Source organism: Capricornis sumatraensis, chromosome 15, assembly GCF_032405125.1.
Source record: "Capricornis sumatraensis isolate serow.1 chromosome 15, serow.2, whole genome shotgun sequence".
Lineage (NCBI taxonomy): Eukaryota > Metazoa > Chordata > Mammalia > Artiodactyla > Bovidae > Capricornis > Capricornis sumatraensis.
Window position 1 is genome coordinate 43680644 of NC_091083.1, and position 17818 is coordinate 43698461.

General features: G+C 42.7%; 1 protein-coding gene across 2 annotated transcripts in view; it reads left to right on the plus strand.

Annotated features, from left to right (window-relative positions):
* The window catches only part of XRN2 (5'-3' exoribonuclease 2), a 66604-nt gene that overhangs the window by 7489 nt on the left and 41297 nt on the right, over nt 1–17818 (plus strand). For both annotated transcript variants that reach the window (XM_068986740.1, XM_068986741.1), the window contains exons 2-14: nt 6267–6394; nt 6477–6588; nt 8000–8111; nt 9763–9821; nt 9898–9987; nt 10765–10837; nt 10980–11030; nt 11497–11654; nt 12856–12930; nt 13022–13155; nt 13255–13312; nt 13396–13503; nt 17616–17660. In XM_068986740.1, the coding sequence (XP_068842841.1) occupies nt 6267–6394; nt 6477–6588; nt 8000–8111; nt 9763–9821; nt 9898–9987; nt 10765–10837; nt 10980–11030; nt 11497–11654; nt 12856–12930; nt 13022–13155; nt 13255–13312; nt 13396–13503; nt 17616–17660 (1203 nt within the window). The remainder of the gene's footprint in view (nt 1–6266; nt 6395–6476; nt 6589–7999; nt 8112–9762; nt 9822–9897; nt 9988–10764; nt 10838–10979; nt 11031–11496; nt 11655–12855; nt 12931–13021; nt 13156–13254; nt 13313–13395; nt 13504–17615; nt 17661–17818) is intronic.

Here is a 17818-nt window from a genome sequence, read left to right on the forward strand (position 1 = left end):
TAGAAGTTAAATAAGCAGGGTGACAATATACAGCCTTGATGTACTCCTTTTCCTATTTGGAACCAGTCTGTTGTTCCATGTCCAGTTCTAACGTTGTTTCCTGACCTGCATACAGGTTTCTCAAGAGGCAGGTCAGGTGGTCTGATATTCCCATCTCTTTGAGAATTTTTCACAGTTTATTGGTGATCCACACAGTCAAAGGCTTTGGTAGTCAATAAATCAGAAATAGATGTTTTTCTGTAACTCTCTAGCTTTTTCGATGATCCAGCGGATGTTGGCAATTTGATCTCTGGTTCCTGTGCCTTTTCTAAATCAGCTTGAACATTTGGAAGTTCGCGGTTCATGTATTGCTGAAGCCTGGCTTGGAGAATTTTGAGTGTTACTTTACTAGTGTGTGAGATGAGTGCAATTGTGTGGTAGTTTGAGCATTCTTTAGCATTGCCTTTCTTTGGGATTGGAATGAAAACTGACCTTTTCCAGTCCTGTGGCCACTGCTGAGTTTTCCAAATTTGCTGGCATATTGAGTGCAGCACTTTGACAGCATCATCTTTCAGGATTTGAAACAGCTCAACTGGAATTCATCACCTCCACTAGCTTTGTTCATAGTGATGCTTTCTAAGGCCCACTTGACTTCACATTCCAAGATGTCTGGCTCTAGGTGAGTGATTACACCATCGTGATTATCTTGGTCTTGAAGATCTTTTTTGTACAGTTCTTCTGTGTATTCTTGCCACCTCTTCTTAATATCTTCTGCTTCTGTTAGGTCCATACCATTTCTGTCCTTTATCAAGCCCATCTTTGCATGAAATGTTCCCTTGAGATCTCTAATTTTCTTGAAGAGATCTCTAGTCTTTCCCATTCTGTTGTTTTCCTCTATTTCTTTGCATTGATTGCTGAAGAAGGCTTTCTTATCTCTTCTTGCTATTCTTTGGAATGCTGCATTCAGATGCTTGTATCTTTCCTTTTTTCCTTTGCTTTTCGCTTCTCTTCTTTTCACAGCTCTTTGTAAGGCCTCCCCAGACAGCCATTTTGCTTTTTTGCATTTCTTTTCCATGGGGATGGTCTTGATCCCTGTCTCCTATACAGTGTCACAAACCTCCGTCCGTAGTTCATCAGGCACTCTATCAGATCTAGTCCCTTAAATCTATTTCTCACTTCCACTGAATAATCATAAGGGATTTGATTTAGGTCATACCTGAATGGTCTAGTGGTTTTCCCTACTTTCTTCAATTGAAGTCTGAATTTGGTAGTAAGGAGTTCATGATCTGAGCCACAGTCAGCTCCTGGTCTTGTTTTTGTTGACTGTATAGATCTCCATCTTTGGCTGCAAAGAATATAATCAATCTGATTTCAGTGTTGACCATCTGGTGATGTCCATGTGTAGTCTTCTCTTGTGATGTTGGAAGAGGGTGTTTGCTATGACCGGTGCATTTTCTTGGCAAAACTCTATTGTCTTTGCCCTGCTTCATTCCGCATTCCAAGGCTAAATTTTCCTGTTACTCCAGGTGTTTCTTGACTTCCTACTTTTGCATTCCAGTCCCCTCTAATGAAAAGGACATCTTTTTTGGGTGTTAGTTCTAAAAGGTCTTGTAGGTCTTCATAGAACCGTTCAACTTCAGCTTTTTCAGCGTTACTGGTTGGGGCATAGACTTGGATAACTGTGATATTGAATGGTTTGCCTTGGAGACGAACAGAGATCATTCTGTCGTTTTTGAGATTGCATCCAAGTACTGCATTTCAGACTCTTTTGTTGACCATGATGGCTACTCCATTTCTTCTGAGGGATTCCTGCCCACAGTAGTAGATATAACGGTCATCTGAGTTAAATTCACCCATTCCAGTCGATTTTAGTTCACTGATGCCTAGAATGTCGACGTTCACTCTTGGCATCTCTTGTTTGACCACTTCCAATTTGCCTTGATTTATGGATGTGACATTCCAGGTTCCTATGCAATATTGCTCTTTACAGCATCGGACCTTGCTTCTATCACCAGTCACATCCACGGCTGGGTATTGTTTTTGCTTTGGCTCCATCCGTTCATTCTATTTGGCAACTACATCAAAATTTATGGCCTGAAGTTTTAACCAGAATACTGTAATTTAAAATTTTCAGTAGCCTTGTGACCCTTTCTCCCCAAAATATCACCTGTGTTTTGTCTTTTCTGAAGTTCTGAGCTGCTTTAACGGAAATCTAAAACCAAGTTCTACAATATGTTATCTGTCAAGAATCCACCTGCAATGCAGGAGACCCCAGTTCGATTCCTGTTTGGGGAAGATCTGCTGGAGATGGTCTAGGCTACCCACTCCAGTATTCTTGGACTTCCCCTGGGGCTCAGCTGGTAAAGAATCTGCCTGTAATGCAGGAGACCTGGGTTGGATCCCTGGGTTGGGATGATCCCCTGGAGAAGGGATAGGCTACCCACTTCAGTATTCTTGGGCTTCTCTTGTGGCTCAGCTGGTAAAGAATCTTCTGCCATGTGGGAGACCTGGGTTCTATCCCTGGTTTGGGAAGATCTCCTGGAGAAGGGAACAGCTACTCACTCCAGTTTTCTGGCCTGGAGAATTCCATGGACTGTATAGTCCATGGGGTTGCAAAGAGTCAGACACGACTGAGCCACTTTGATTTCACTTCAGTTTCATTAAATGGAGGGAGCTCTTATTGCAGCAGAACCTCAGGCATGAGTCCGATTTTTCTGTGTCTGTGTGTGTTGCACGCTTAGTTGCCCAGTCGTGTCCAACTGTTCGTGATGCTTTGGACTGTAGCCCACCAGTCTCCTTGGTACATGAGATTCTCCAGACCATAAACTGAGGTGGGTTGCCATGCCCTCCTCCAGGGCATCTTCCTGACCCAGGGATCAAACCTTCGTCTCCTGTGTCTCCTGGGTTGCAGGAGGGTTCTTTCTGCTGCTGTGAAATATGTGCAGGGTTACACAAAAAATGCATTTACTTAGATATTACTGATAGTTGGGGTTTCTACCTTACATGTGAAGTGCCAGAAAGTTGTATATCGTTGACTAGAATAGCAGGTTTGTGTGGAGTTTATTTTAGGGGTTTTGCATTAAAACCTGTGGAGGGTATTTTTATACAGTCACTATTTGTGTGTGGACCATCTTTACTTTTTCACATACCTTCTTTATCATCCTGTGCAGAAACAGGCTGATCTCTTAGCTCCTTGTCTGGGATGCAGATAGCTCTTCCTCTCCTCGTGCCATGGGCCGTGGAGAAGTGGGCTTCCTGTCGGGTAGGACTGGCCTGACAGCCAGCCTTCCATCAGCCAGGGTGCTGACTGCCCTTCCTCCGCAAGCACCCTTGTCTTTTGGGAATAACGGTCTCAAGGTGCCTGGTCCTCATGGGGCCTGAGACGGTGAGCAGAGGGGAGAGTGCTAGGTTTGACCAGCTAGACTGTTCCTGCTGCTGCTGCTGCTTCTGGATCCTCCATAGGCTCTTACGTGAGCCCCTTGTGGGCCCGGTGCCTTCAGATTCTCCCACATCTGCGTATTTGAGGCATGCCCTCTGATCAGTTTTCCACATTTCGGGCATCCCCTGTGATTTACCAGTCACCGACGGTTCTTCTCTTGGTTTTCCAGCACAGCTCTGTAGTGGTGGTGGGATGTTTTTAGTCTTTTACGTGGCCCGGGGATGGAAAGGGAAGGCTGCGATGTGTACTCAGTTTATTACTGGAAACCCCCAAAGATAATGAAAAGCTATTTGAGATGAATTGGTTTTCGTGTTCAGAGTAGCTCTCCTTGTAGCTACTCTTTGATTAAGAATCTCTCGAATCCAGCAGCAGATACACTCACGTTGTATTTAATGGCCAGGCTCTTGGAGAGTGAGTTCCTTTGTTGAGAATCTTCTCCTGAAGAAAGAAACTCTAGGTTTATGTAATTAACATGTTGAAGATATCCTTAGAACTCCCAAGAGGAAAATGTGTGTCTTTCTTGTTGGGAATGCCTGGCGCTCTTTTCTCAAAATCAGGACCTGCCTACACCTTCTTCCCTAGGCTCTGCTTTCTAGGCAGGGGAAGTGGAAACTCATCAGCTACCCTCAGCATTTGTTGAAAAGCTGCAATATAGCAAGCCAGCAGTCTCCTGTTTTTATAAATAAACCTTTATTGGAATACACCTATACTCATTCATGTCCATATTGTTTAGGGGTGCTTTAATTTTATAAAGGTAGAAATGAGTCATTGCAACTGAGGTCATAGGTCAACAAGTCAAAAATACTTAACTGTCTGACTTCTTGGGAATCATAAAGAAAGTGGGTCTGGATTCTCCTGAGTGTGGTGTCTGCTTGGTTCAGGAGGTAGGGAGGTGTGGACCTTGAGTGTAGAGCAAGAGGAGCGGCACAGCCTCCTGCCTTTATAGAGCTTGTTTTTGTTTGGGAGTCATCAAACGATCTTCCCTGATAGACCTCTAAAATTGACTCGCTTTCCTTCTGGTTCACTGCTTCTGATCAAGCCCCTCTTTCCTGATTCACAGGGTGTCTGCACAGAACTCTGATAGCCTCTTTCTTTGACACCCACTTCTCCCGATTAGAAATGCAAATTGAAGCCCAATCTCATTCCTTTCCTCTCTTGAGGATCACCGCTGTCCTGAGATTGGTGTTCGTCCTTCATCTGCTCTTCTCTGTAGTTTCTGTTCATCCCTGAACAATGCCTAGCACTATTTCGTTCATTTATAATTTTCTGTAAGTGGTGTACAGTATGTGTTTTTCTTTACTTTGCTTTTTTGGCTTAAGATACTGGTGACCATCCAGCTGGATGTTACTTTTGTAACATTTGTACTGATTGTTACTTTTGTACATTTGGAATGTACTTTTGTCACACATTCCACTATATGGTTGTGCCACGGTTTCATCAATCGATTCTGTGGGCCCTGTTTTTTTTTCTCATTGACTTTTTGTCTTTATATCTTTTAAAAATAGCTTTATTGAGATATGTATCATATAATTCACCCGTTAAAATGATACGGTTCAGTACGTTTTAGTATGAATGCAGTGGTACAACCAGCACCATTACCTAATTTTAGAACAGTTTCCTCATTTCCAAAAGAAATGTTGTAACTATTTTCAGTCACTTCCTATCTCCTCCCCTCCTGTCCGCCCCCACTGCAGATTGAAGCTAATCTGTTTCTTTCTAAAGATTTGTCTGTTCTGAATCTTGTAAATAGGATCTTTTGTGGTCTTTTGTGACTGGCTTTTATTTAGCAGAATGTTTTTGAGGTTCATCCATGAGGTAGCATGTATATGATGGGTTTTTAAGTTCACAATTTTTTTTTTAATGATACTTTGCATGTATTATTTTTAAAGTGCCTTTACTATTATTAAGAATAAAAGCCTAGCTCTTATCATTTGCTAAAGCTCTGGCAGAAAGAAAGATAATGCTTTACCATAAAAATACAGTTGAGAGCCTCCAGGAGTGAGTATAGCACAGTCCTTACCTTTTGAAGAACTTGCAGTGTAATTGGGGGTTAGAATGACAAACCAAGTAGAAAAACACAGAATAAGAAAAATTGTGAGGACATGGAAAAGGAACAGTTAATTTGTTGGGGGGATGTGTTCAGCTCTGATAACACGGTGGCATTCGGTCTGAGTCTAGACTTTGGAAAATGAATAAGATGTCAGGAAGGAGTGTTGGTCAGGAGGGAGAAGGAGGAACAGAGGTGTTGAGAGATGGAAGGGCATCTTCTGGGAGCAGGGGAGGTGGGGTGGCCTGAGCAGCGTTGAGGCAGGGCTGAGGGCTGGTAAGGGCCAGGCTTGTGGATCTGCATGTGCTGTGGTGGCACTGGAAGACGCAGGCAAGAGAAGACACAGCCTCGTTTGTACTTAAAGAAAACTGAGAGCATAGAGGGTGGGCTGGAGAAAAGAGAGCCCGGAAGTGGGGCAGTCCATCCAAAGGCCAGTCTTTTGGGTGAGAAGTGATGCCTGATGCTGGTAGCAGGAGTGAGAACATGTGGCATGGAGAGGCATCTTTCAGGTTAAGTTGAAATGGGCGGTAAGGAAGAGAATTCTGGGAAGGCTCCCTGGTCTCTCTCTTACACAGCTGAATGACTTGGGAGTTTGGTCACTATCCCCCACATAGTCAAGAGTAACTTGTCGTGCTGGAAGCTTTAAGGAGTAAAAATAGCCTATCTTGTAACTTAAAGATGACTAAAAGTATTTTATTTCCAATTCAGAAATGAAGCACAGGTTCATACTGAGCCTAGGATATGTCAATTTCAGACTTGAACAGTCAAACCAAACTACTATTAATTATCACTTCCTCATAGCCAAAAGAATGCAATGGTGTAAAGATTCCTGTCGATGCCAGTAAGCCTAACCCCAATGATGTGGAGTTTGATAATCTGTATTTGGATATGAATGGAATCATCCACCCCTGTACGCATCCTGAAGACAAGTACGTAACCCATTTTTGTCGCTGATAGCACAAGTCACAGAGGAGTGCTATATGATATTACACTATTTGCTTGTCATTGTAGACCAGCACCAAAAAACGAGGATGAAATGATGGTTGCGATCTTTGAGTACATTGACAGACTCTTCAGTATTGTCAGACCAAGACGGCTTCTCTACATGGCAATAGATGGAGTGGTAAGTGCTCAATCAGTTAAAATCAGTTCCCCTGTGTTTGTTTTTGCTGTGTTCCCAGTGTCTAGAATGAAAGTCAGCTAAGTGAAGAATGATTGACGATAATGAGTTTGAGAAAGAAAGCCTCATCTTTCAGCCTCTCATTCAGCTGTGTTTTGTGAGTGTGCCTGTTTTGTGCCAGAGCCCGTGAGGTCCTGGGGGTGTTGGTGGCTGCCCTGGCTTTAAAGGGCTCACCACTGCAGGGGCAGAGGCAGGGGTAGACGGGTAAGGTGAGCTACCCAGGGCCTTCCCGAGCATCAGCAGCTCATGCAGGGCATTGGGGCATGGAGTGGGCAGTGCTACATGGCAGTGAGGCAATAGAGAGGAGCGTGCCTTTGTCCCATTTATTTATTTATTTTTGAGAAGTTAAAGAGTATTGAATGAAATAATTTTGAAAATCCAGAAAGCTTTGGGTCTGAGAAGATTAACTTTTCTATTTACTCAAGGAAAGAATCTTAGCTGCCTGAAAACTCAAGCTACAAGTATAGTAAAAAAACAGTAAAGGGAGCAGGCGTATGTCTTTCTTAGAGCAGATTACAGCTCACGTTAGCTAAGTTTCTTGCAGAAGCTCTTTCACTGTACTCCATTGTGTTTTTCTGCTGGGTCAAGGATAAGTTATGTGCACATTTGAATGTTTATAGATATGTACCCATTCTTGTCTGTACCCCTTTTTTTTGTTGTTAAAAATAATAAATGTAGATTGTAGTGCTTGAAAGAGTTAGATTAGGTGGTCTCATTTTACAGGGAAGGGGACTGTTTAAATAGCTTAGAATATGAAATAGCTTATGCAGACAGGAGGCTTGAGAGTCCCTTCCAAACCCAGTTCAGTGCGATTGAAGTTACATTTGGTTAGAGTGATGTAAGATAAAGTGTTCTCTTTCTACCCGCTGTGCTTTATTATAGAGACAGGGTGATAATTATGGTCTTGTGAATCCCATTTGGAGCCCTTTCTTCCTTTTAGGTGTGGGCTCAGAGAAGGTATTCCTGATCCTGGCTCTGTGGCAACTACTCCCTCTCTGTGCTGAGTCTCTGAGTAAAGCGAGCTTTCCATCTGGGGTGCCTGAAAGTATTGCAGCCCAGTGGAACTGTCCTGGGCCCGCCCTTGAGCTGTGCGGCCTTCAGTGCTGTGGCCTCATAGGGGGTTTGTCTTTTATTGACACGTCGCTTGTTCACCTGACTGCACTGCGTTTAAGGGTTTTGGTCCAAATTTAAGCCCTCAGGTTCTACTGTATGTGGTGAAAGGATTGTTTGGACGTATTACTTAGCTTTTCCATTTGAGTGTGCTATTTTTGTAAGAGTAGCTGGTTCAAAATAATGTACAAATATAGTTGTAAATGTTTGAAATAGTATGTGAATATGAAATACCCATTTTCAGGCACCGCGCGCTAAAATGAACCAGCAGCGTTCAAGGAGGTTCCGAGCATCCAAAGAAGGCATGGAAGCAGCGATAGAGAAGCAGCGAGTCAGGGAAGAGATTCTGGCGAAAGGTAAAGAGCATGCATCTTGGGCTTAGATGTGTTACACAAACTGTGTGGAGGGGGCAGGGCTGGTGCCTTCTCCTTACAAGTAGGTAGGGTTTTAATTTAATTAGGATCCCAGGATATCCCGGAGAAGTCTATGTTTACTGTTGAGGAAAAGTAGTTAATAGAATCGTTTATTCCTTTAATAAGCTTGTTCGTTTCTGAACTCTGTAGTAAAAGGGAAGTGAAAGTCTCTCAGTTGTGTCCAGCTCTTGTGAACCCATGGGACTGTACAGTCCCTGGAATTCTCCAGGCCAGAATACTGGAGAGAGTAGCCTTTCCCTTCTCCAGGGGATCTTCCCAACCCAGGGATTGAACCCAGGTCTCCCACATTGCAGGCAGATTCTTTACCAGCTGAGCCACCAGGGAAACTTGTGGACAAAAGGAAGGAATTATGTAGGGAGAGCAAATTGTCAGCTTTTGTCAGGGCGAGTGCAGCCCTTCGCTTCAGTTTCATCTGTCTATAAACTAGAAATACATCAAGTGCTTCTTACTGCCTTTTGCTGTGGGGGCTGTTAGGAAGCTGCAGTACTGTAAGTGTTTTCCTCCCATCAGTCTTGGTGGCTTGCTTGCTGCTTCTCCGTAGCACTCAAATCTGTATGCAGAGGCCTGGGATGATGGCACCATGTTTCTAGGCTGTCCTGGGATCGTGCACACTCACTGTGCCCAGAGCTCCCTCAGTTCAAGAAGGAGCCCATTGTGGGGTCGAATGGGGTCATCTTTGCAGTCCGTCTAAGGCCTGATGGGTCCAGAGGCAGGAGTTGGCTGTGACTCAGAGAGGAGGGAGACCAGGGTGCTAATCCCCTGGGACTGCTTCTCCCAAGACCCCTGTGGGTGAGGTGAGGTGAAGCTCAGTGCCTGCAGGGTGTCTCATTCTCTGTTGTGTTACCTGAGGCAAAGTGATAGACTAGGAGAGCCACCATTATTGGTTCAGGATGTTGTGTCTGGCAGGTGGAAAAAGAGGCGTAGTGTAGTCGTCTGAGGCTTGTAGTTACAGTGCATTTAATGTTTTTTAATTTGCTGGAAGTGTGCAGGTACATATTTTACCAGCTTGTAATTAATATTCTGATTACTGTTTGTATTTATAACAGGTTGTCTTTGCTTCTAAAGATGTCTTTTTTTCTTGAAGATGTTAGAAGAAGTTTAACAAAAGGCTTTTCAGTGATACAGAGGAAAAAATAGAATTTCTAAATCGCTCTAATGATATAAAGCTGTGATAAACTTGGCTTTTTAGTTTTTTCTTGGGCCCCTTCATCTTAAGAACTGTTACTGGGATTAGAGCCTCTACCCCGTGTGTGTGTGTGTGTGTGTGTGTGTGTGTGTGTGTACGCATACGCATGTGTGCGTGCTAGGTCATTAGGAAGAATGTCATTGTTTTTACATAACAATAGAGTATATTCTGTGTACCATGTGTTGTTTGACAGTCATGTTAAAGCAGCTTCATGTAATTCGAGGGGAGGAATCTTATTTTCTTCGAAAAGGGGGAACATTGTTCCTCAGGTGACAACACTTCTCTTTCTTTATATTTCAACTTTCTGTTTTTGTTGTTCTGGTCTAATATTGAGTAACTTACCTCACTGTTTATGGGGAGAACAAAGCATTGCCCCTTCTTCTCTAGGTGGCTATCTTCCTCCAGAAGAAATAAAAGAAAGATTTGACAGCAACTGTATTACACCAGTAAGTAGTCTCATACTTTGCTAGCTATTGCTAACTCTTAAATGGTAGGTTAATTTTTTTTTTTCTATCATTTTAGGGAACTGAGTTCATGGACAATCTTGCTAAATGCCTTCGCTATTACATAGCTGATCGTTTAAATAATGACCCTGGGTGGAAAAATTTGACAGTAAGTTTCACATTTTGGTACTTCAAAAAGATGAGGGTGACAATTTGAGTCATGTCAAAGTCATGTCCTTTGATAGGACTGATATTATTTGTCTTTTTCTCCCCCCATGAAATGCTGGTTGACTGTTAGAGGAAAGAGAAGCTTCTAGGGTTATTAGAGATGGGGTGCCTTGCATGGTCCAGTGACCGGCAGCCGAATTTTCTCTCGGTGCCAATTTTGTCCTCTTACCGTCACTGTGAAGCCATAAGATGGGACTCATGATTTAAAATACATATATATGAAAGTAATTTCTGTTGTTAGAAATCAAAATACAGCAGGATAAAAGTCATGGGGCTGCCTTTAAAGAATGGCTGTGTGCTCCTGAGTATTTAAGTAAAATTTAAGCAAAATGTTTATATAACCTTGGGTTCATAAGCCTGTTTCCCTGTTAATTAGATGTGGTACTCTGTATTTAATGCGTATCTCTTACCAATTACTCTCAGGGCTTGTGTGGCTCAGTGCTGTATACTTGAGTAGCAGCGAAGAGTAGAAACTTGTGAACTGATCTGTTTTTCTAATGGCTAAGTTTGACCCCCAAATTTCATTTTTTCTGTTTCAAGTAGTCAGTTAACTAGTGAAATAATTTTGATGTCTAACACACACCTTATTAAGAAAAATTTCCAATTAGTAACACTATTTTAATAGAATTATCCCAGTTTATTTAAAATGTTCAGTTCTGTTGATTTTTGAGCCTGAAAACTGGGAATGAACTAAAAATGTTTAAACTGTTTTTTATAGGTTATTTTATCTGATGCTAGTGCTCCTGGTGAAGGGGAACATAAAATCATGGATTATATTAGAAGACAAAGAGGTAAAATTCGTATGTAAATAGTTGATTATATGTTCTATTAAAAAAAAAAAGACAAGCCATTGTGTAGAAAATGTTTGGTAAAATGTGATATTCCTGTAGTATGAAATCTGTTTACATAAATATATATTTCCCTTTTCTCTAGCCCAGCCTAACCATGACCCAAACACTCATCACTGCTTATGTGGAGCAGATGGTAAGTTTCTTCTCCGGGATCCGAATCTCTTGGGTTAAACAGTAGCGAGTCCATGGATTGGTGTGTAGCAATGAATTATTCATGGCTGCCTGGAAATTCTAAAATGCCATGCTTATTTTATGTTTGAGAGAGAACTAGTATGGAGTTATTTAACCTGTGGTTAATACTCACCTATCTTGATTTTTTATTTTTATTTTTTTTCAACTTTTTAATATGGTCGTATATCTTTAAAATGGAATGTTTCCAGGTGTTGACTTCTGAGTGGTAGTTACACTCTAGGCCCATGTTTCTGGAGGTCCTGTTCTTGGCCACTAGGAAGTTTTAGGCTTTTCAGCTTTGCTCTCTGTGTGATCCTTTGGGCTTTTCTTTGCTTTGCTGTCTTGTGTTATGATATCTTGCCTTTGGTTACAGTAAGGGTCTTCTGGAAATGCTCACTGTTTGGTATTTTGTTGTTGTTGATTGATAGCTGATCTCATTATGCTTGGCCTTGCTACACATGAGCCCAACTTTACCATTATCAGAGAAGAATTCAAACCAAACAAACCCAAACCCTGTGGTCTTTGTAATCAATTTGGACATGATGTCAAGGACTGTGAAGGTTTGCCAAGAGAAAAGAAGGGAAAGGTAAGAATTTCAGGATGGTAGTAGCCTCATTTAATATTTTTCAGTGTTATTTTTGTGATCAAACATACATAACAAACTACCAGTTTTTAGCCATGTTTAAATGTGCAGTTCAATGGCATTAAGTATATAAATGCCTCATTTTAAAAATAGATAAAAAGAAGACTGGTTGGTTTGATTTTTTTTTTTTAATCTACTTGCTCTGTTACCCCTCATAGAGATGTATCTTTCCAAACTCCATAAACACACATTCACAACCTTGCATGCAGTCAGATTCTTTCTCCTCCCTGCTTTCCTAGCACAGCGTACATCTACACGAGGCTGAGGTCTCATAGGTAATAATGCCCATTGTATGTGATTTGTTTGGTTATTCTTCTTAAAAGGAACTGTAAATCAAGTACATTAAACTTCTTGATACCTTTGAGTAACTCCTAGTTTCTCCCTATTATGAGTTCCCTTGGTTATATCCATTTAAATCATTTATATCCATTTTAAAGGATGTCTGTTTTAAGAAGATGGTACCTCTTTAAAAGACATGTTGAGTGAAAACTGGTAAAAAGTATATATATTCACAGAGAAGGGTGAGGCATGTACATTAAAATGTTAATGTTGGTTGGGTGTAGGTCAGGGTTTGGCACACTGCACCTCTCCAGGTCCGACCTATGAGTTAAGAGGGTCTTTTGTTTTTAAAGGGTTGTAAAAATAAAACAAACCATGAAAGAATATGCAACAGAAACCATACATGTCTCCCTCCACAGGCTAAAATATTTAGTGTCTCGCCCTCTGTTAAAAACGAGTGTGTGCTCAGTCAGTGTCTCAATGGTAAAGAATCTGCCTGCCAGTGTAGACCCGCAGGAGACATGGGTTCAATCCCTGGGTCGAGAAGGTCACCTAGAGGAGGAAATGGCAATCCACTTCAGTGTTTGTGCCTGGGAAATCCCATGGACAAAGGAGCTCGTAAGCCCCATGGGGTCACAAAAGACTCAGACACGACTGTGCATCTGAACACTCAGCCCCTGGTCTAGGTGTGATTGAGATTGTGGGTAATTTTTATTTTTAAAATGGTTTGGTAAATTCTGCTCTTATTTAATACTTGTAATGTTAAAATGGGACTTCCTTTAGAAAAAGCTGTGCTATTTGTTTGAATGAAGAAAGTTCCAAGATTCAGAGTAGATATGTTGAGTCTTCACCCCCTTTCTTACAGCACGATGAACTGGCAGACAGCCTTCCTTGTGCAGAAGGAGAGTTTATCTTCCTTCGTCTCAGCATTCTCCGTGAGGTATGTGGCAGTGACCGTTGGCATCGGTGCGCTAATAGTAAGCCAGCTGCTATTTGATGGCTTTAATAACAGCATTGCTTTTTGGTCGCAGTATTTGGAAAGAGAGCTCACCATGGCCAGCCTGCCGTTCACGTTTGATGTCGAGAGGAGCATCGACGACTGGGTCTTCATGTGCTTCTTTGTGGGAAACGACTTCCTTCCTCACCTGCCATCCTTAGAGATTAGGTGTGTGCGTGTGAGCTTGTGTCTTCAAGCTCCTGTTTAGCCCTCTGGCCTCTCCATGCCGTCTGGTCCTAATGCTTGATGTTTGTTTCCTGGTGGCAGGGAAGGTGCCATTGACCGCTTGGTTAACATATACAAAAATGTGGTACACAAAACCGGGGTAAGTTCACTCTTGAATAATTTCAAAACAGAAGTGTTTGCTTTTGTAAGAAGGTCATTTTACATGTATTTTATCACTTACAGGGTTACCTTACAGAAAGTGGTTATGTCAATCTGCAGAGAGTACAGATGATCATGTTAGCAGTTGGTGAAGTTGAGGATAGCATTTTTAAAAAGAGAAAGGATGATGAGGTAAAGTGTTTCTCTTGCAGTAGCTCAATTGCTCCTGTCTCTCATAGGCTGTGATGATCCTGTGATTGTCCTCTTAACCTCTCTGAGTGTGCTGTTAAATCAATGTAGTGTATCAAATACCAGTGTGATCACGAGTGGTCAGTGCTCTGACGATTTTATAAAGGCTGTGATGCTTGCTGTGTGGAATTATGTATTGCACCCTGTGTGAGTTGCTTTGTACCTTCTCTTTTTAATCTCAAGTAAGATATAAATCCAAATACCTGCCTAATCAGTGGGCCGTGAAATGAGGGTTCCAAAGCTAGAAGAATGCTGGAATTGAACTGCTGGCTGCCGTGTTTTATAGGCACTGTGTATGCGCTGGACTTTGCAACTCTGTACTCTGGTGGCAGAATATAGGGGATCTGGGATGGATTGACTGCATTGGCTGAGGTAGAGGGTTGCAGCTGGTGTAAGAAATGTGGGCGTAAAAGGAGGAAATAAAGTCGCAGAGCATTTTGGAATTAGTTACGTGTGATAGGGTGAGTCTTAGCATGGGCAGTGGGGAGTTTGCTGGAGCCATTCACCCAGGTCGTGAGCCCCCTGGGGGTGGAGATAAGGTCGAAATGCGTTTCGTTTTGGAGGTGCTGCGATTGAGGGGTCACAGGACACCTGAGAGGAGAAGTCTGTGAAACCAGTCAGATCATCCATGTGGAGCTCAGGTCAGAAGTCCTTCAGAAGGAGATTTGAGAACCATGAGCAGATGGGAGATCGGTCCTGTCTTGAGCAGAAACTTGACATCCCTGGGAGTTTATAAAGTGGGAAAGTGCCTCCATCAGGGGTCTCTGGGAGTGTGAAGGTTTCAGGAGAAGGTAAGGCTGGGGGAGGAAGCCCCTGGAGAGAGGCGAAGCTGTTGGTGCTGCCTGAGGTTGTCAGAGTGGGATGGATGGGCCCCTGGTCCTCAGGCTAGAGGGAGGGGCCGCAGCCTGGAGGCAGAGTGGGCTGGAGGGAGGCCACCAGTGGGTGAGAGGAGCAGAAAGGAAGCGGAGGAGACCCTTCAGCTTCTTAGTGCTACAGATCTTTATGAGCAGATTGCAACATAATATCGATTCATAACTTCCTGATCTCCTTAAAGATTAAGACATGTTATTGTATCTGACAAGATTTTGTGTTTTCCTCAGCTTTGCGTTACTGTAGCTAATGGCCTCTTCTTTAGAAGCATGGGTACCATTTTGTATAACAGTGGGTGGACTGTAGGCATTTTTTCAAAGCCTTTGGTACTTGGTAATTTTCACATGTAAAATTCAGACAGCAGAACTCACTCACTGTGAGGTATGACACTCCCACCAGAACAGCCACTTGTAACGAGTCTTAACCATCACGGCGGCTCCGCTTGCACTGCTGCTGTTCATGCCGAAGAAATAAACGACACACATTGTGTGTTACTGTATAAAATCGCATGTTAGAAAGGTCTTTTCCTGTGACTTTAGCAGACTCTGCAGTGTTAAATATTGATGGTATTTGGCATTAGACTGGGATGTGTAGGATTTGATAGAAACCAAAGTGCTTCAGACTTCAGTAAGTCATATAGTTTCCAGCTGACCTGGCAGAGAGGGCGTTTGACAGCTCTGGGTGTCCGTGACTTGTTATGTTTTTTGGCATGGTTGGGCATTGTATTGGACAAATTTATGAACCCTCAGAAATTCAACATAAAAGTATCTGGGTGTATATATTTTCCAGGAACATGTGTCCATGGCTTTTGACAGATTTCCAAAGGAATTCATAACACAGAAAAAGATGAAATATCAGTAAGGTCCTGTCCAGGTAGATTTGATCTGCTTATGTAGCTGCCTCCCTTAAAAAGAGCAAAATAGTAGAATGGGAGTCTATCGATATTTGTTATTAAAATTGAACAGTTAGGTCAGAAATGTCTTTTTTATTAGCTTTGATTTTTGCCTTTTATCTTGCAAATGTTCATTTATTCAGCACACATTTCCTGTTTACAATGTGCCAGATAGTATTCATATTCTGAGGGTTAGTGATACAACAAAAATACAAAATAAAAAATAGATGGAACTTCTGAGCTCGTGGAACTGACATTCTTCTGGGGGAGATGGATAATTAAGACAAAGCTGAAGTGTAGTATGCAGGGTGTGAGAGAGTGACACGTGCTGTGAAGGAAGTTAAAGCAGGGGACGAAGTGTCTGAGGAGGTCGCAGCCTAAGGAAAGGTGGCTGGAGAAGGCCTTGCTGATGTCAGGGAGTGGACCATGCAGATATTTTCAGGAAGAGCACTGCAGACGCAGGGAATCACCCACCAAAAGGCTCTGGTCTGGAGCACTTATGGGATGTTGAGAACAGCGAGGAGCCTGTGTGGGAGCAGAGGATGCAAAGGGAAGGGAATAAAAGAGGTCAGAAAGGTGGTGGATGTGGTAGAACCCTCTCGATCATGAGCAGGACTTCAGCTCTCAGTCTGCATCACTGAAGCATAGAAGTGACAAAGTCTGACACGAACTAGGAAACATTAGCTCGAGCTGCTGTGTGGAGGCAGAGACAGAAGCATCAAGCCCAATTAAGAGGCTCCTCTGCAGTATGCTACGGGAGCCAGCATGGTGGCGGTGAAGGTGGTAATAGATGGTTGGATTTGGGGTAGGCTTTGAAGCTAGAACCAGTGGGATCAGCTAAGGGATTAAATCCTAGGTGTGAGAGAAGGAAAGGTATCAAGCATGACTCCAAGGCACTTTTTTCTGAACAACTGAAAAATGGTCTGGTCTGAGTAGCTGTGAAGAGAAGACTGGGAGATGCAGAGATGGGGGTGGCGATTCTGTTTTGGACATGTCAAGGTTGAGACACATAGGTGGGGGTGTTGAGTTGGGAGAGGCTCTGGTTGGAGACTCATGAGACTAGGTGATTATTGTTATGAGAGCAGAGAAGTGGGGAGGTCCAGGTGTTGGGCCCAGGGGAGCAGCAGCTTTCAGAGGGTAGAAGGAGGGCTGAGTGAAGGCAGCAGTAGGAGTGAAAGAACAGGTGAGTGTGGTGTCCTGGCAGCGAGGTGAAGAGCATGGTTTCAGAAGGAGGAGTCACGGCCAGATAAGAGATGGCTCATTAACTCTGCAAGCAGAGCGTGGTTAGGGAAATTGGTGGTGTTCGGATCTTAGGAGGTTTTAAGTGGTCAGTCAGCATGTATCTGGCATTCAGCCCCTCCTGGCAGAAAGTGCTAACCTCTCATCTTGTTAAGTGTTCTCTTGGGGTGGCAGTACTGCCTTGGAGGGTGGAAGTGCCAAGAGGAGGGTGATGGTCATTATAATACCTGCTGTGGGCACCTTTGCTGCTGTTTCAATGCCTGGGCACTCAGGCATGGGCATGGGAGGGATGCTTTCTGGGGAAGGACGCCTTTGAGTGACTCGGTTAGTGGGAAGCAAGGTCAGCTCTAAATCCTGTCTAGTTGAAACCATGGCTAGATTTCAAAAATGAGGGAAGAATCAAGGCAGATTGGACCCTTTCCTGTGAGTTAAACTGACCCAGAATAAGCAGTGCAGACATTTGTCTTTTCTTCCTTCTCTCATTGGGTCTATTTGGTGGTGGTCATTGGGGGGAGCATCTGAGTGGTAGTGTTTGCCTGGAGCCCCACTGTTCTCTTTATCACATGCCACACATGTGATAGGGTAGGGACTGTCCAGCCCTTCTTAGGTAATAGAGGCTCATTATTAAATTGTCCTGTTGAATTTTTGAAGTTTTCATCTTGATTATGAACTATATTCAGCTACAACTTAAAGAATTTTCTTACTTATGTGTATCTTCTTTATACTGCCAGCCTATTCACTCCAGGGTAAAACCAAGGGTCTTTGTCATGACTCTTACATTCTTCCCTGAAATGATATTAAAAACTATCTGAAAAAAAATTAAGAGGAACCATTTAAATTGTATATAAACCCATTTTAGAATGCCCTCTAGCCATGTACAGTTCTGATAAGCAGCACTTTGAACATGCAGTCTATTGCCTAGTTTCATTATGTACCTAGGTTTCTGGGGTCTTCCTTTAAAACTTTAATTGTCTCTCGAATCATTCCTGGTAATGTTTAACTCTTACATTTTTGTGTAATTATTTGACAGAATATGTGGATTTTATACTTTTAGGACAGTTTTAGAAGACGACAGAAAGAAAAAAGAAAGAGAATGAAGGTGAGTTTTAACTCATAAGACTGGCAGTGCTATAAGTTTACAATTTGGGAGGAAGGTGTTCATTACAGTAGCTTTTTATTTTTTACCCAGTAGGATCTGGTTAGAGACATGGTACCCACCCAACTGCCTTCCTGCCTGGTATTGATTTTAAAGGAGTC